Genomic DNA, 19,341 nt, shown 5'->3' with positions numbered 1-19,341 from the left:
TGTTTGGTACATGAAATGTCAGGAAATGGTGGAAAATGTCAAAAGACGACATTCTCAAATGTACAAGATGCAGTTTACTTTCACCGAGGCTCAAAGAAAACGGAGCATGTTATCAATTGGAAAAACCGACAATTAAGTAATTATCAAAATAGTTAAACACCTGTCGTTATTGCCGATTATGCCTTCGACCTATAATTTATATTGAAAGCCATTTTCCCTGCAATCCATGGAGATGGAAACTGCCCCTTCTACAGCCCAAAAGTAAAATTTATTCATTTTGAATAAAAACACTTGAAAGAACTACTCAATCAATTAATTACAAGATTCACCAATTGTTATTCAGGTTAATAATGACTCACAAACATAATCACTAGTCAAAACAAGCACTTTGACAGATTAAATGTAACACTGACATTCTCTGACGTGTATTTGAAAAGTTAGGATTTGTAGGCATTATATTGTGCTCTATAGAGCAGTATGGAAGGAGTAAAAAGAAGTGACTGATCCTCCCTTTTTTCCCATCTTAACCTCACAGGGTTAATTTATTTCACGGGAAGAAAGGGAGTTTGTTGGAGAAGCTTTACATACGAGACTGTATCCATGAGGGAGAAAGTATCAGTTCCACACAGCCTATACGTCTGATTGTGCAGATTAAAGGTTTTCCTCCTGCTCTCTCCTTCTGCATCTGTCTATCTTTGCCCCGGGGCAAGTCAGTAACTCTTCACCTTCTGTCCTCCGTCTCCCTCCCTCTGTCTCCCTCTGTTCTCACCAGACAGATGATAGATGTAGAAAAGGATGGTGAATGTTTTTTATTGTTCCTTCAGTAATTGATGTTCTACATAAAAACATTACACAGTGGATTAGTAGAATACAATGCTCAAGTCTTGTCCCTAGTGTCAGAATGTCAGAAAATGTTAATAAATGTAGATCAGTGTTTTTTTCAAACCTGGTTATGATGTTCTTGAATGTCTTGTTTTGTCACTTTTATTAATGATTTCTTTGTAATATGGAGGAAATAAATGAAGAACAAATTCACATCTAAGAAGCTAAAACAATCAGAAATCTTGTTTTAATAATGGAAAAAAAGCTTCAAACCGATTCATTGATTATCAAAATAGTTGACGATTCATTTAGTCATTGATTAATAATCAATTAATCGAGTAATTGTTTCAGCTCTATATACATTATTGGGACAATAAGGTTTAAAACATGCTAAAGCTACATTACACAATACGCTAAAATACATATCACAAAACTCCACCAGGACACAATTCCACAATGAAGAATTATGGGTACAGCTTGATAATATATAATATAATTATACAGTACAGTAGGGCTGGGACAATAATGCTTTTGTCCCTTCTTAAACCATCATTTCCTGAGATAATAATAACCCATGAATTATGTTTCTCAAAATCAACGCACAGTGCATGTCTGTCAGTCAGTCTAACATTTACATTAGTCAGTGGGGCAGTGGTACATAACATTATATACAATAAAATGTATTTTTTTTAAGTTAACTGCTACATTTAACTGACACTGCTATTGATAAAATAAGTACAATAAAGCCTCGTAGAACATAAAATATTATTTTGGCTTTGCTTAGTCAGTGTTTTCTGAGATAGTGCTGTAAGAAAATAAGATCAAATCCTGGGCTAAAATGAATCATAAATAAAATGAGTGCAACTGTGAGCCTTCAAATGAACATGCTTCAAATGAAACTGACAAATGTTTTTTGTTTTTTTAACACTGATAAATAGATTTTCCAACAGTGCTTGAAGGAAATTGGCAACTGCTACTTTCAGCTGTGTCTGTGCATCAAGCGAAATTTCAGGATTGTGGGAGAGAAAACTATTGTTTTAATTGTCTAAAACAATTGTCTAAAAAGAGACGGTCCTGTATCAAGGGATCATGCCAGGAGCTACACACAGGTAAACACACAGCTACTGTCCTTTAAACCCCTTTTCTCCACCTTTTCGCTAAGTTGTGGCTCCTGGGCACCGGACTGCACGAACTAGCACGAACGAGCTGCTGGAACCTGCTATTGACTCAAATGTCAGGTTCTTTGAAATCAGCATGGAGTCATTTTGTTCTTTTTACTTTTTCCCCCAATTGATTATGTTAAACACAGGTTTGGGGATTTGCACCCACAGAGACACTTTTCACATACTGTATCAGCTGGATATGTCAAATTGAACTGAAACCTTTCTTCTAGTGCCTCCAATAAGTCGATTTAAAGCTACACTAGGGTTTTTATTTTGTTGTTGAGTTATTATTCTTCCTCTGTTGAATCTCCAATGAACAGGAACAATGTAAAATGCGTTCCGTCATGGGATTTTATCAGACCTGACTAAGGACGCTTTGTGTTTTCAGTCATACTCCAACCTGTTTGCAGCTGTATCACATTCCTGACACAGTAGCTGCTGTTGCCTCCGTCTGTCTGCCGTGACATAGAACAAATCACTTCCTGTGTGTGGTGCAGGAATGTTGCTGGGCAACATGACATCTAAACACCACCACTATACTGAGAAATACAGATGTGGAGGAGCTGATGAGCTCATGAGGCTAAATTATCACCGTGTGAACTCATTTGACAGTGTTGTGAATGTGACAAGACATTTGTCTGTTTTCGAAAGTTCCGCACGACCGCAGTTTGCTCTCAGTTCGCCACAATTTTATACACTGATATTAAATGCAGTAACTAATTCACAGCTGTTTTATCAGTATTTATTTATTTATTTCTCAGGAGGAGACAACTGTGGTTCCATTGCGCTGTTAATATAAAGAGACACTGTGACGCTGCACAATGATAAATGGTTGCAATTGATGGACTTACTCTCGGTGGCGTCTTCAGTGTGCCATGTGTCCATCTACAAGAAACCTACTGTTTGTCAGCTATAATGTTCGTGGTGTAAATGCAGTTTTTGTAATGCTATTATAATTGTAATATGATTGTTGTTGATGGTGAAACAAACTGCTTGTTAGGCCCTTTTCTATTCCCGCTGTTTGCCTCACAGCGATACACTGTAGTGAGACACTCACTCCTTTGAGGGTTTGCCATTTGGCTTTAGAGGTCAGCAACAGCAGCAGCAGTTCCTATTGATTTCCCTCAGACACTCATTGCCTTGTGTGTCCCTATAGCAAACTTTCCCTAATTCCCTGTAGTGATTTCCCCAGATGATATCAGTGGTTTCAATGGATAACGTTATTTTTTTAATGTTTAAAATATCAGAAATGTTTATTCCCTTTAGATGTATTCATCGTCACAACTTCATGTAAGAGCCTGTCCTATATATGACGGCAGAAAAACATTCTGTTCTTCATAGTGCATTTTATAAAAGTGTGTCTGTCTGACTTCATTTTGTCATTTCTCTGTTTTTTCATTCTCAATCTCATAGTCTTTCACACTTGGCTCTGTTGGTACAAAGGACTCAGAGCTGCATGTTACAGTATATATGGATGGTATAATCAGGTGTCAGGATGGAGAAATGAAAACATTTGTAAAACATATTTGTAAAAGACGACAGGACGATAGTTCACCTTACATAATAAGTTCTAGTTTTCCTTTGAGTTTTATTGAAACACGACATGACTTTGGAATACAAACATAAGGTTGTCAGGGGTGACTGAACTTTAACCACAGGAGTGAATGGAAATATAGACCGGAGAGATAATGCTACTCAATGATTCATTCGTAGATTTTCTCAAGTGAAAGAAATAAAGATATGAACCATGTTTTTGACAGTTGTTACTAAGAGGTGCTTGCACTGCTATGTTTGTGCCCTGATCTTTATGACAAATACTGTTGCCATGTGCTTTAGGCTATGATTTAGTAGTCTAGTAGTTTAATCTGGTTTATACAGGAAGGCGTTGTTGGTTTGGACTTTGACGTATCTGTGCTCCCTTTAATAATGTGCTATTGCATTTATTAATATGGGTGGCTGTGGCTGTGGCTGTCTTCTCGCCTGAAGGTTGGCAGTTCAATCCTCAGCTGATGTGATCTGTCCTTGCGCAAGACACTTAACTTTAATTCTCCCTTGGCAGCCATGCAGGCAGTGTGTGTGTGTGAATGGGTGTGAATGGGTGTGTGATAGATGACATAATATTGTAGATGCATTGTATGAATGTGGGTGGGAATGGAAAAACAGTAGTATGATGTGCGTTGAGTGGCTAGAAACGTGCAATAAGTGTTAGATTATTTAGTCAGAATGTCAGAAGTTAATGTTAATGTTGCCACATGACAATTTGACACATTTTTACACATTTAATATTTAACATGAACACCTTAATTTTGTGCCTGTGTTATCAAAACATATGCAAACGTTAAATACTTAATAAATGCAAACAATTTATGCTGAATTAGCAGGAAATGTATTATTATATATTCAGTGATTTTAAATAATCGGTAACTGTAGTTATGCAATTTTGTTTTGATTATTTATTTTCATAACAGTTATATTTCATCAGATCCGCATCAATTACCATCCGTTGGCTGCCCTGATTTCTAAAAATCGGCAAGAGCCACAGGAAACAGCCCATATTGGTTGACTTCCAGTGATACAAAGATGTGTTTGTATGTCATTCTCTGACCTGCGAACTCTACGCTCCGTGGTTTCCATCTCATCTCATAGAAGTGGAGCAGTGGGCTGTTCATATCCCTATTCTCCTCCAGATTACTTTATGTTCGTGGAATTTCCCTTCTTTTATTTCTTATTTCCTCCCGTCTTTGTTGTATCTGGTCCTGTGTGACCCCTTCTGCAGGGGAAGGGGCTCTGTGCTCTCTCTCTGTGTATGTGTATGTGTGCGTGTGTGTGTGTGTGTGTGTGTGTGTATCATCTAGTTCCCTCAAGCGTACATAGCTTTGATCTCTTTCTTCTCCTCATTCTGTGTGTTTGGTCTCCTGCAAGACTGCTGACTCACATTGTTCAGTGTTAAAATCAGGAGGTGTGGTGTGGTTTCATAGAGCTATAGCAGAGTGTTAATTAGAAATGCTGCAGCAGTCACGCTTCTGACTTATATGGCATTGTAAACTACTGATACTTTTCCCCTCTCTCGGTCACTGCTCTTATTACACATCACACCCAAAAAAAGCATAAAAATATAATTCATTGTTAAGAGCTGTAATATTATCACCCAGAGCTTTAAACATCAACAAATTCCTGTTAAAATCAAACTACTGTCTCAGTGTGATTAGTTTTATGTCAGAACAGATGGAGGCAACAGTGTCGTTGCCCTATTAAAGCAACCCTAGTAAAACTGCTGCGTTTTCAAAAGTTGCTCAGAAACCCTGCTGGTTCAGCAGTTTTTACAGGATAAATGCTCGTTGGCCTCATCATCATCACCCCATGTCCTGTCTCTGTAAACACAGAAAAAGCTCCCTCAGTCAGGTCTGATAGTTTTGCTTGGCAGAGACTGTTTTCAGACTAAATATTGGCAGTGTAACCTGAGTTTCTTGGTCGTCTTTTGTTCATGTGTTAATGGTTCCGCTTGATGCGCTGTATTATGTTTCATGTGTCCACAATAGAGTTTGTACAGAAGACGGTGCGTCTGAATGTTTAGTGAATGTCAGCGTGTCATAATAAAGTACTAATGAAAAGGCAGAAATACCCGGATCTCTGTTGACATTTACTGTTACAAGTGTGTAAACATAAAAGGCTGTTAAGTATTTTGGGAAGGTCACAATCTTACTTTTATTATATTTTACAGAAGATGAGTGAATTATACACATAAGAGAAGGTAGAACAAATATCAGAGCCAAATATGGTAAACTGACATTGTAGGCATTGTGATATTGTGTTTAAAAATAACACTTAAAATAATAAAAAATTAAAAATTATCTTGTCTTTTAGTGTTTTGCTTTAACTTAACATCACCTTTGATATGATTTCAAGCTTGACAGTCTTCTAGGTCTACATAAGCTCCATTTCCTCAGTGGTTGAACTCATAAAAAGGGTATTGGGTCCATCCATGAGGTGAAGGTTTTGTAGTCAGCCAGTGGTTCTTGATGCATCTTCAAGGTTGAGTGCTCCATTTTGGTAACTCTGCCAAAAACAGTTAAAATTTTATCCGGAGTTAGTGCCTCAACAACAGTGATGTTATACCCATGTGCTCTCTGTGATGTGCCCCAGGTGCTGATCTGCCGTAACTACATGGGGAACATGGACATGAACGAGATTGACCACTTCATGCCCATTCTGATGAAGAGGGAGGAAGAGGCTGAGATGTCACCGGTGGTCTGCCATGGCTCTTCACACTTTATGTGGATCAAACACAGCAACCTTTATTGTATCCTTTTGAGCTGAGATGCAGTGATTTATCTTAGTAAAGTTCCTGCGTCCCTGTTTTCCACACCAGTGTCACAACCTTACCATCAGCCATGGGCATTCACAAATCTGCAGTGCTGCAGAGATTTGGAGTGTCTACTAAAAACTGCATACCTTATTTTCCTGCGCTGTCTAAGAGACAACACTCTGGTCTGTGCAGCAGCAGTAGATCCACTGTGATGTACTAAGCACTTTTTCATTGTGAGATTGGTGCAGTCAAACGTCCTTATAAATGTATCATAATATTGCAGTTGTGAGCAAGTTGTATTCCCAGCGCACTGCAGCAGACAACTGAGTTTTTTTATTTACTGCCTTGTGACCATGGTCTGAAATCCCAGCGTGTAATGAATTATGGAAAGTCACAGCACCTAAGAGGACATTCACCTCCTTTGGGCAACTTCTCTGTTTCTATTTGACCTTTAGATACCGTCAGCTTTTTCTACCTTAGCCTTTTTCTACCTTAACCGTCTTTTCTTCAGTGGTGGCGATGACCAAGAAGAATTCCAACGCTGCTCTTGTGTACTCTTTTCTTTACAAAATAGTCCAGGTACAGTCTATTAAGCTGATTTTACATTTTGCCTCCTGCCCAGTTTTTTTCATTCATGATAGTGAGCTTGAGAAGTACTTGGATTTGTTAAGCACTTTGTTTTATCCTTGGGCTGGAGCAGATTGGTTGTTTCCCCCCATGTTTCTGCTCTTTATGCCTGGCTTATCTAGGGGGTTTATGGCTGCAGCTTCCTACAGTGTAGATACACTTACGAAAGTTACCCAATGTTAAACAAAACAACAAACAAAATATTGAATCTGTCTCTGGGCAAAACACTGGGCAGTGGAAATTCAGCAGTGGTGTGCTGCTAATTATTTAGATTTCAATTTCATGTGATCATTAATATCAGTGTGACAGTAATTACTATCACAAATTAACATAACATACTACATGCAAAAATTAACTATCTACAATGAGTATTTATGCATTTATATTAAAACAATTTGTCCTTGTGGGGTTTTCTCCAGGTTCTCAGGTTTCCTCTCACAGTCCAAAAACATGCAATTTGGGAAATAGGTTAATTGAACACTCTAAATTGACCGTAGGTGTTTGTCTCTATATGTGACCCTATGAGGGACTGGCGATCTGTCCAGGGTGTATGTACCCTGCCTTTCACCCAATGTCAGCTGGGATTGGCACAGCACCTCCTGTGACCCTCATGTGGAGGATAAAGCGGTAGAAGATGGATGGATGTCCTTGTGGAAAGCGGGCAGCAGCACCACTGCTGATTTTCAATTTTACTGCCTGCAAGTTGTAATAACGCCTTCATGTTCTTTGTGTTGAAAGACATTAAAAGCCAGTTAAATTGTGTCTGGTGAGGATCTGTGTCAAGGTACTACATTTGAATAGTATATACTCAAAATATGTCACAAAGTATAATCTTTGTTTATGCGTGCAGGTGTTTACGGAATATTTCAAAGAGCTGGAGGAGGAGAGCATCCGCGACAACTTTGTGACTGTGTACGAGCTGATGGACGAGGTCATGGACTTTGGCTTTCCTCAGACAACTGACAGCCAGATCCTACAAGAGTAAGAAAACTAAACCTATGATAAGTTTCTATTGCGTTAATGTGCAGAAACACATAGCTGTGAGAGGGTGGATGATTGGAACAAACTTTATTAAGAAATTGGTAGGTTGTTTTACAACTTTTTCAACAATTATATACTCAAATGGCAACTGTATGAGTGAAATAATAATAATTCTAATAATTCTATCCATAGTAACCTGTTGATAAAATGCATATCTTGCATTTCATCACACAGCAGCAACTCAGACTCTAAACTAAGGAAAACAAGAGAACAAAAAGTGTTTTTGTTTCGTACGTAACACGTTAATCTGAGCAGCCGAGGGTGATGTGTGCTACATGAGCCTTAGTCGCTGTTCTCTTTCCCACAAGTTTTCTTGCATTGTAAGTATACTGAGGGGTTGTTTTGCTTTTCCCTTCACTTGGAACCTTTTGCTACGCATTTGTTTCTTGGAAAAAGTTCAACATTCATGCTTTAGTAAGACTCCACAGCCATGACAACTTAAGTTCAGTGTGCACATTAATCAGCTTTCATCTATTTTTGTACTGTTTTCCTGTCTTACATGCACTTGGGTCTTGCTGGAAATGGGATCAATAATACCCAAACATAAATAAAATTCCCAAACATAAACACAAACACACTTCAATCAAATGTGTGTGTGTGTGTTTATGTTTGGGTGTCTGAATAGGGCTGATAGGCTCCCATTATTAAAACACAATGACAGCATCAGATGGAAACACACGACTTTGAGAGAAAAACTCAGCTCCAAGGAGACGCACAAAAGTGTAATCTCCCTCACGCACGTACACACATGTGTACGCACACACTGCCCCACTCTACATCTGGAGGCTGTTCAATTCCTCTGACCTTTTCATGCCCCAGCCACAAGAACGGCCCCTTTTCCTCTTAGACTATAGCCAAATGAACCTGTTGAGAGTAGGATGTGTGGGTGGAAGCAAGAGACTGAGCAAGCTGGACTGCAGCGATACATATTCTTGGGTTCATGTGTTAGCTTTCAAACAAACCTTTGTGTGTGTGCATATTTGTGCTGTGTGTTATAATTGCTGTTGTTATGCTAATCCATCACTTTTGCTGCCAAGCCTGCGTCTTGCTTCCACATCCTTTCAATAACATTTCTGAGGAGAAATCAGGTGAAACAGCGCAAACATCGACCCCAAGCTTTCTCGTCACTGCCTTTTATCTCTAAGCACTTTTTCGCAGACAAGTATATGTCATCATATATTTAGGACCCTCGAGGTGGAAGGAACTGGGGCATAAATTGAGGGAAATGTGTTTCTGTTTTTGCCTCAATCTATCAGTCATTCTGAATCCTGTTTTTATTTGTTGCTGGAATTAGATTAGAAGTTGAACTGAAACATGATGCTTTCATTTGTGTCTGTTGAGTAGTCTTTTGTCTGCCCTCATGGCTCATGACATTTGGCTCAAGTTAGATTAGTAGAGGTTTACAGAAGAGCCGAACGATCATTTTCATGGGTTCATCAATTTAGTTGTTTGGTCAGTAAAATGTCAGGAAATGTCATTTTGTGTTGCCTCAAACCCAAAATTAAATGTCTTGCTTTGTCGGCAACCCACTGATATTCAGTTTGTTATCAGGAAGGAGTAAAGAAACTGGAAAATATTCACATCAAGATATTATTACAGTATAGTAGTACAGCATAGTGAGTCTCCTTGACCTCCATCCTCTTTAATAGTATTGTTTTTTGTAATGGCAGCAGGTCGCTGTTTTAAAGAGATTAAAGTCTGGAAAAGGTACGTATTCTTGCTCATTAGCCAGACACGGTTATTTGGATATTTCTCTCAGGACATGGCACATGCTGCTTAACATCTGTATCATGTGATTATTAGCCATTTCTTTACGACTGGTTCAAGTTCAGGGCAACAAAGTGTTAAAAACAAAGAGTCTAAAACACCATATGTTGTTGAGAAATGTCTGTCTGCTTATCAGTATGTACTTCATAGGGAAGTTATGTGGCTGTTTTTAAATGGTGCTAAAGAAAAATCATTGATTAACTATAAATACATATTATTTGTTTGTATTACACATCAACTGCCAAGAACATTGGTGTCAAAAAGTAGGTGCAGTTGACTATATACTAGAAATAGACCCAGTGAGACACAAACAGTGATGCATGCATGAGCAAAAATACATCAAAATGTATTTTAAAATAAAATACCCAAGAAATAAATGTATCTACTTCTTATCTTTGTAAACTACAAAACACAGCAGCCACAACATGGTGCAAAATACAATTTTCAAAATACTAAAATACTTGAAGGGAGAATGTGTGTCGCATGCACATAGTCTACTGTCAAGTCAAGACAATAAAGAGCACAACCTTATTTGGAGAAATTTCTAAAGATAATTAGCTTAAATAACCCATAATATAAACCTGAACTACCAGTTGTGGTGGAGTGTGGGATTGTCAATCTCTCATGTTGCTGTTGCAGCACAATCGTGAATGACATTGCAGGGCATGTACAGTAGTGTCATAGCAATAACAACTTTAAAAATACATGATTCCAACATGAGGAAGTTAACAGTAAGAGTTGGCAACATTTGTGGATTAATTAACCTACCTTCTCTAAAGAACACCTACCTACACTGAACAGGAACGTATTTAGAATGAGAGTGATTCATGGTTGAGACTAATGCATTATTAAATTAAACTAGCTACATTATGCATTGTATCAACTTCATGTCTGATCTCAGCAGGTCTGGGCAAATTAAAGTCGACACCGTGCATCATGCAGTCCAATCTGCGGCAGCACCGAGTGTTTTGTGTATTTTAAAAATACAAAAATACACAACATTAAAGTATTTTGATACAAAATATGAAGGCATTTTCATTATCTCGATGAATACATACATATTAGAAATACTGGTGTAAAAAAAGGCCTGGTCACGTGTTGTTTATCAAAGTACAGCTCCTCTTTATTCTCATGACAAGTCATTACATTTCCCCGGACGCAAAAAGCAACCCTGCTCCCAAGCTTCGTAAACCAAGAAACTAAGAGGCAACCGGGTGCACAGTTATTGGATAGATCAACAGATGGGCAGAACATTATTACTATTATTGCCACTGATGTACTGTACAGATGGGGTAAATTGATTTTTTTTTCTTCTACAAGCAGTGCTGGATCTAATTAAATAGAGCATATGGCAATTAAATTTTTATCCCCTTGGTATTAAATCTGTATATGATCACTATATCCGTCTATAATCATTGTATGAACATATGTAAGTTGATAAAAAATTTGATGTATTAGATGTATTCTGTATTAGAAGTAGTGAAGAAGAGCAAGGTCTGCAGGTAACTGTGATATACATGTGCCGTGGGGATTTGTCGTCTCCTGATGATTCTTGTTATGGTTTTTTAAGCCTTGGTTGACTCTCGTTGCACCTGCATTGTTTCCAGGTTCAGGTCTGCGGCGATGCGTGATGAAGCCACTTAACACCTCCTGCCCAGCCAGTCACAGACAGAGTTAGCAAATGTAGCTGAACATAAAGAGAGATTCAATCCACCTTTTGTACAATATTGTTCCCTTAATTGTGAGCAATGAATGACACGCACCTTTTTTTAAAACATATTGCATTGCAGGCGTCACATTTAACCCAATTACACAGTGACGGAATATTTTTCCACCAATAAATGAATGTGGTAGTTTTATCAGTGGGTTTTATGTAAATCTCCATTTTTCCAATTACATCCATGAATAATCTTCACACAACACAAGCATGTTTAATTTGTTCACTCCACAATCATTTACTTTAGTGATGACGCTCGATTAATACAGAATATTCTAAAATGAACCCTCTATAAGAGAGTTTTGGTTCATGATGCAAGATAAACACTTCCCATTTATAAGTAACTGGGTTTTTTTTTACTACAAAGATATTAATCCCTTCTGCAAATTAAATTTTAAATTCCATTTGGAATTAATTTGTCGATCTCAAACTCATCTCTGCCTCCTTCTCTGTCTCCCTTCAGGTACATCACACAGCAGGGTCATAAATTAGAGGTCGGTGCTCCTCGACCTCCTGCCACCGTCACTAACGCAGTGTCCTGGCGGTCAGAGGGCATCAAGTACAGGAAGAACGAAGTTTTCATGGACGTCATTGAGTCTGTAAATCTACTGGTGAGGACCTTCTTTGCATGTGTGAACAAAATCATAAAAAACTTGAGTTTGTCATATTTAACAATCCGATCCACAGTTCATATTTAGGTTTTTTTGGGGGCGGGATGCTAATATTAAACCAATATTGCATTCCCAATCCAAAACATTGCAGCATTGCAACATTGCAATGTTATTCGAAAACCAACCTCAAAAGTGCCACAAGGACACATAAAATGAAATGGAATGACTGGGGTTTTTGAGTGTGAGCTTCATTTAAAGCGGCCCAGAACCTTTGGACGTGTGACCTTTAAGAAGCTGTGCAGCCATAATTTAAGCTGCGCGTTAAGAATGAAGAAGAACTTCAATGTAAACTGGTGAATTGTGAGAAACTGACGACTGTCTGAGGACTAATATATTTGTGTCATGCTGCCTGATGGCTCCAAAAGTTCTATAACATCATTAGTTCTTCATTCTGAATCTGTCATTAGAAAATGTTCATGTTAAAAAAATAAGAGCAGAGTGTTTGTAGTGCAGCTACGTGGTTCTATCAGTGCTAAAATCGCATTTGTCACAACCTTGATATGTTTTGACTCCTCGGACTCTTTCCTTGAATTCAGTTGTAAAAGGAAATGTTTTCTCATATCCAAAGCCCTCCGTTCTATTTCAGTGTTGCATGTTGTCATATTTAATGTTTCTCCATTGTGCACACTGCAGTGAGGAGTGACTCACTTGTCAGATCGAGGTACTGGGTACATCATGTTTTCTTTTCTCGGCAAGACAGAGTGAAAAATCGAATAAACATAATTTCAGCTTTGATGCTGAAACTGCTGCAAAGCGTATCACTTGTAAGCGTGTAGTGTAATGTCGCTTTGCATGGTTTGAGTTGAATGAACACTATGATTATATTAAAGATGCAGTGTGTAAAATCAATCATTTATGAAGTGAAGTTGCACGTTCCAGCTGAATATCCCTCACCTCACCCTTCCCTCCTAAGGGTGTTGAAGAACCTGTATGTAGCCTTCAGTTAACACCAGGAGTCAAAAGATTAGTTTGTCTTTTGTGGGCTATTGTAATAAACATGGTTGTCCAAAATGAAAAATAGTAATTATGTATATATAATTATTTATGTTTATCTTTCATTTTTAATAAGATTGATCTATTGATTGATAGATTGCACATATCCCTCTGTGTTTTTAAGCCACATAATACAGTCAACTAAAGAATAATTTCAGATTTCTTTTTATGGAGAGCAGGAAACAGAGCATGCTGTTTTTAAACTATAAAATAAAAGAGAAGACTCTCCTCTGCTGGTCTTAATGAGTCAAGGAGAGAGCGATAAGGTGAAGGTATTTAACCGCAGTTACAGCTCCCTTTTCTGTGACCAGATTTTATCCAGATGTTTTCAGAGCATCGTCAACATCTTTCATCCAAGTGCTTTGCTTACATTTCTCACACCACATGCTGAGAGTTCTTCAGTCACGTCCCTCCGTCTGTTTATATCTGATAAAGCGTTGTTTAGTTGAGTTCAGTTATTTCTACACTGAAACCAGAGTACATTGAGGCGATCTTTCATCATAACCCAGTTCAGCCAATCTGGCTGAAAAGCTGATACCATAACCTTTAAAGATACCTGCAAATTATTAAAATGAAATGTAATCCTTTGCTCCTCTTGCTGTAGGTGAGTGCCAACGGCAGCGTCCTGCGCAGTGAAATACTGGGCAGCATTAAGCTCAAAGTCGTCCTGTCGGGGATGCCTGAACTCAGACTGGGCCTCAATGACAAAGTGCTGTTTGAAATCACAGGCAGTAAGTAATGATGAGTCACTGTTTGTCCCTACTCTTGATTATATTGTACGTGTTGAATCGCAATTGTGGAAGCAAAGCGAATCGTGTTTGCACAGTGTGCATTACCTGAGGCACATTTGATAAAAAGTATAAAAGGGGAAGTTGCCATGCTTTGTGCTTTAAACGGCATGTGTTTACAAAATGTCTGTATAATAATTGTTTGACATATTGTTGGTTTACCCCGGTCAATATTTCCCAACCCTTTTTCCAAAGGCTCTGTCAGTTGACCTCCCGTTTACTTTAATCTACATACAGGCACCTGCTATGATGTTTGAAAAGTAACCGTCTTGTGAAAGGTCATGTCCTAAACTAGTTTATAGTCATATCCAGCTATTACTGTTTTTAAAATTTTAGTGTGTAACTTTGAATGTCTGTTAGATTCAAACCATTGTTAAATGAATTAACATAATGCTGATAAAGTGAATCTCTCTGTGTTTTTTAGTATAACAGCATTTACTGTCAGTCCTGCACTGCACACAGGAAGTTTGTTTTATGTAAAAAAAAAAAAAGACAGAGGCAACAGCGGTATTGTGCAAAGTAAAGAGAGAAGGCTTCAAATTAGTTCAGCAGTTTGAAGGGCAGAAAAGTGACCATGTGGAGCTCCAGGGAGCCTGAGGAGTGCATGGGAATCTTCTGTCCATGCAGGGGTGGAGATAGGACAGTGGATGGAGCCCCCTGGAGCTCTCTGGGGGCAGAAAAGTGAAAGTGAGTGTAGCTCCAGGAAGCCATGGGCTGCTACTGCAAACACTCCCTCAGTCAGGTCTGATAGTATTACTTGACAGAGCACATTTTCAGTGGGATGATGCAGCATTAAATAATGTTAAATTGTTTCTGTTTACGATGACAGAACACCTAACATCGTCAGAACTCCTGCACTGCAGCTTTAAATCATGGTTAAAATAGTACCCAACTGTAACACAATAATTCACTCGACAATAGTCGAGTACTGAGGTTTTCACTCACAACTCACCACAAACTCACCCCTAATTCATTAACCTTCAGCTCCTCCGTATGTCTTAACCTGTTATACCCACAATCCCACACTCGGCTTAGCTTTCATCCTTCCACGTCTTCCCTTTCCTCTCAATTTCTCCAATAAGGTATCCTGCGGGTGCCTATCTTTGTGCCATCCTCCTCCTCCTCCTCCTCTCCTTCCCTTCCTTTCCTCCCTTCCACTTCCCTGCATTTCTTTCCCCCTACAGCTCCTTACTGAAGGGAAAAGGCTCCATCACTGTCTAGTCTCTTTGCTCATGAGTTAATCCTCACCCCAGGCTACATCCCTGAAGTTGAAAGGTGAGGGACTGTGGTTATCCTGAATTTGCAGCCCTCGCATCCCCCGCTGTGTGTTTCAGTCTGGGAAATAACATATCCACGGGAATCATGATCAGAAGTGTTGATCAAACAAGCATGCAGACAGATACAGAGACACAAACACCCACTTTAATACAAACGTTAAAATGCTGTTTTGCACTTTGAGCCTCAGAAGTTTGCACTTTGTACATATAATTTCCTAGTTTCTGGATGATTATCATATTCGCATGATCTACATATTGTTTTGATGTCAGATGGATGCTGACAAAAGTGCTTAAACACTGCCCTCTGCTGGCAGTAGACTATTATTGTCACTGCATAGAACCTAAGTTACTTTCTTGTTTTTGTGAAAGCCAGTACCATTAAATACGGTTTTAGTCATTTTCTTAGCCAGGTAAAAGTCTGTCTTTCTATCTTTATTTATATTAATTTATCTTTAACAGATGAGTGTCCACATCTACTCACAAACTCTTTTTCATATTGAATGTGTTGTCCACCTTTAGTTGAACAGTATGAGCTTACGAGTTGCTTTTAGAATTGTAAATGGAGTTGTTGTTTTTTTTTTTGTTATATTTATTGTCCAAAGAATCACTTTGAAACCCTTTTGTCTCACCAGTAATCAGAAATTATATTTCCATTATGTAAAATGGAGAATAAACAGTAGGTGCAGCCAGGAAATATTTGATATTTTTGCTTGAAAGATGCAGTACTGGATACAGTACACTCAAACCTAATGCTGTTTGAAAACGCCTCTACAGCCTTTACAGCATCTATATTCTTGATTTACCTGATTCACTGAGAACCTTCACAGAAAAGGCTGAGAAATGTATATTTGAAGGTCCCAAAAACACAATAAGATGCTTTGAACTAAAGACAAAAAAGAGGAGAAGAAAGTGTACTGAAATAAGTAATTTTTTACTCGAAAAGCTGATAAGATCCCTCCAGTCTTGAGCTGTGCATTAAAAGCACAGAAGCAGGTGAGATCGAGGGTTAAGGCGAACCACAGGGGACACGGCTGCATCTTCACTCCCCTCTTAACATGTCCACACACATGAATTTGCACAGCGCACCTGTCTCCGCATCCAGCCCCCATGGGTCCCAGCAGTGACAGAGTGTCCCACTTGACCTTTTTTCCGTGTCTTGCCGAGATAGCACTTCACGCAAGTGTATGCGTGTTAGTGACACATAGAAAGAGCGGGAGCATTTCTAAAGAGTTCTTCCTCAAGTTAACCTGTTTGGGAATGTTGTACTCTCTCTCCAGACCTGACCTTAGCCAGGCTTTGCTCACACATGATAAAGTGTCACACGAAGACGCCCGCACTCACAAAGGGAGAAGCGCACACACACATCTGTAAACACAGTATGCATATACACACAGAAGGAAGCTAATATAAATACAGACAGGTTCAGACCAGGGTGACGCTCTGAGCAGGTGAAATATTGAATAGGGGATTAAGCTGACGGCCCGCAGTCATTTCAGTAGTTTTCCAGCAGTCAGCACTCTCCATTAAATACAGAGCAAGAGGAGATGAAGTTTTCTCCAGCAGTCTATAGATGCCTTTATTAAAAAAGGTTGCATTTTTAACTGTGTGCTACATTCCTGCCTCACCCTGTAAGAAATGTTGTTCACGCGGAGGAAAATTATGTAGTGACACAAGATGCCGAGTTTTCTCTGTAACAGCCTGTGTAGAACACGTAGAGGTCAAAAGGTCGAGCAGTTCTTTGATGATCAGTAGTTGATCAGCATATAAATGGAACAATGCTCTCACTGCACACTTGCACATGAGTTTTTGTATTATTTAAAAAAATATTTTGTATGATTTTAAATCAAATTGTACTAGGTAATCTTGGGATTAACCTTAACCTATGGGAAATTGTGAATTTTGTGTTGTTTTCGCAGGACTATATTATACTACAGTAAGCAACAGATTATTCAGTGATACAATATAAAAGTAGTAGCTTCTTAAATGTGAATATTTTCTGGGGTCTTTGTTCCATTTAACAAAGCTATTATGGACAAAACAAGACATTTGAGAACATCATTAATTTGAGGTTTTGGGAAATGGATTAAGAAAATTATCGACAGATTAATCGATGATGGAAAGAGACAGCCCTTGTAAAAGTATGGAACACTGTATCATCTCCATGTACGTGTAAATAAGCCTAGAATAAAGACATATTTGTGTAGCGGAAGGAGTAATTCAATAAATTATATTTTGTTTGGCAGAGTTTTTAGATATGAAAATGACATATGGAACATTTCATATGTTTGTTTCTAAAGTGTTGTTTCTGGAGGATAGTACAAAAGTCTCTTGTTTGTTCTTGTGTGGGTGTATTTTTAAGGGCACGCGTATGAGTTTGTGCTTTTGTGGCAGCTTAATAATTGTTGAGTGAGTGACAAGACGAGGGCACGGTGGATGAGGAAGTTGTGTGTGTGTGTCAGTCATCATTATCTTGACCTTGATTACCCCAAGGCTGTGTGGAAAGCTCTCATGGTTTTGTGTGTTTCTGTGTGTGTGTCAGGAGAGAAGAGTAAGACAGTGGAGCTGGAGGACGTGAAGTTTCACCAGTGTGTCCGCCTGTCACGTTTCGAGAATGACCGCACCATTTCCTTCGTCCCACCTGATGGCGAGAGTGAGCTCATGTCCTACCGCCTTAACACTACAGTGAGTGGGATGCATGGAAACCAACACACACACACACACACACAAACTGCCACATAGCAACTCTTCCTAGTTGTAGCAAGTGAGTTTTATCTCATCTCAGCCCAGAATGCTATTTTACCTAATATTTTACTCACATGTAGCATGGATATTTATATTTACACAGTATACACACATAATGAAGCAGAAAGAATGACACATTTTGGCTCATCACAGTTTTGTATCTTTATGTTTATAGACCTACTTTTTCCTGTTCATCTGTGTTTCTACTTTAGAATATTTTTTTGCAGTACTTTCCCTTTTATAATATGTTACTGTTGTTAACTCAACTGCTCAGCACAGCTTCAAATGAAGGATAATGCTGCTGCACTCTGTTTGATGTATAAATGCTTCCTAATACATCTGACATTATGCTATGTCAGCAAAGTTTATACACATCAAAGGTGATGCTAAGTCGGTGTTTGTTCACTCTTCTGCATCTAGACCAAACAAATATTGCAGGTCTAAATGTTTGTGCAGAAAAAGTATATTTTTCTTTTGAGATTTTCCAATATTAATGATGTTGTTCATGAAAAAAAAAGTCATATTTTTAGTTTTAAAAATTGTTGGTGTTGGTGTTGTGATGGTAGCAGGTGAAATAGTTAAAGTAGTAATGACAAATGATGGTTCTAGAAGAAACATAGCTTTTGTAGCAGGTTAGTAGCATTAACTAACTGCTAACTGCTGACTATTATTACCTGAGGAATAAGAGCAGTGATAAAGGTCACGGTGTCCTACATACACACTATATGTCTTTCACCCACTGTGTCCCTCTGGAGGAGCGTAACTGTGATGCACTTACTCTTTACACACACCACTGACCTTGTCCTCTCTCTCTCTCTGGCAGGTGAAGCCTCTCATATGGATCGAGAGTGTGATTGAGAAGTATTCACACAGTCGTGTGGAGATCAAGGTGAAGGTAATGATGAGTGACACACAAAGATAAACACTCGCACACACACTACATCATGTTCTGCCCTCATTGCCCGTCTATAGTGCCATCACTGAAGCATCTTTAGTGTTTATGACACATGTGTCTCAGGCGTATTGCGGCTCGCCATCTGTTTGAGGCGGTGATGGCCGTGCAGACTCGAAACAACAAGCTGCACTGCTGCATATAATCACAAAAACTTCCTTTTTTGGATGCATGTGCTCCTCTCTGTTGTAAAGGTGCCGTATGACATTGGAACTCTGTCCTCTGTCACTGTCCGCAGGCTCGCAGTCAGTTTAAGAGTCGGTCCACAGCCAACAATGTGGCCATTATGGTTCCAGTGCCCAGTGATGCTGATTCACCCAAGTTCAAGACCAGCACGGGCAGCGCCAAGTGGGTTCCTGAGAAGAGCGTTGTGCAGTGGAACATCAAGTCTTTCCCTGTAAGTGTGTCACATGAATGAACATTGAAAACATTCAATACATGTAGTACATGGGGATTTTTGTTGTTGGTGTTACTA

The 19,341-nt window shown here is 38.9% G+C and overlaps 1 protein-coding gene across 1 annotated transcript in view; it reads left to right on the top strand.

The window, feature by feature from the left end:
• The window catches only part of ap1m3 (adaptor related protein complex 1 subunit mu 3), a 28,156-nt gene that overhangs the window by 1,052 nt on the left and 7,763 nt on the right, over positions 1-19,341 (top strand). The window contains exons 2-9 of the mRNA XM_058639099.1: positions 6,129-6,285; positions 6,803-6,870; positions 7,769-7,899; positions 11,907-12,054; positions 13,712-13,838; positions 17,712-17,854; positions 18,738-18,809; positions 19,105-19,263. Of these exons, the coding sequence (XP_058495082.1) occupies positions 6,129-6,285; positions 6,803-6,870; positions 7,769-7,899; positions 11,907-12,054; positions 13,712-13,838; positions 17,712-17,854; positions 18,738-18,809; positions 19,105-19,263 (1,005 nt within the window). The remainder of the gene's footprint in view (positions 1-6,128; positions 6,286-6,802; positions 6,871-7,768; positions 7,900-11,906; positions 12,055-13,711; positions 13,839-17,711; positions 17,855-18,737; positions 18,810-19,104; positions 19,264-19,341) is intronic.

This window comes from Solea solea, chromosome 9 (assembly GCF_958295425.1).
Source record: "Solea solea chromosome 9, fSolSol10.1, whole genome shotgun sequence".
NCBI lineage: Eukaryota > Metazoa > Chordata > Actinopteri > Pleuronectiformes > Soleidae > Solea > Solea solea.
The sequence above is the reverse complement of the archived record's forward strand: the minus strand, read 5'-3'. Positions and strand labels throughout refer to the sequence as shown.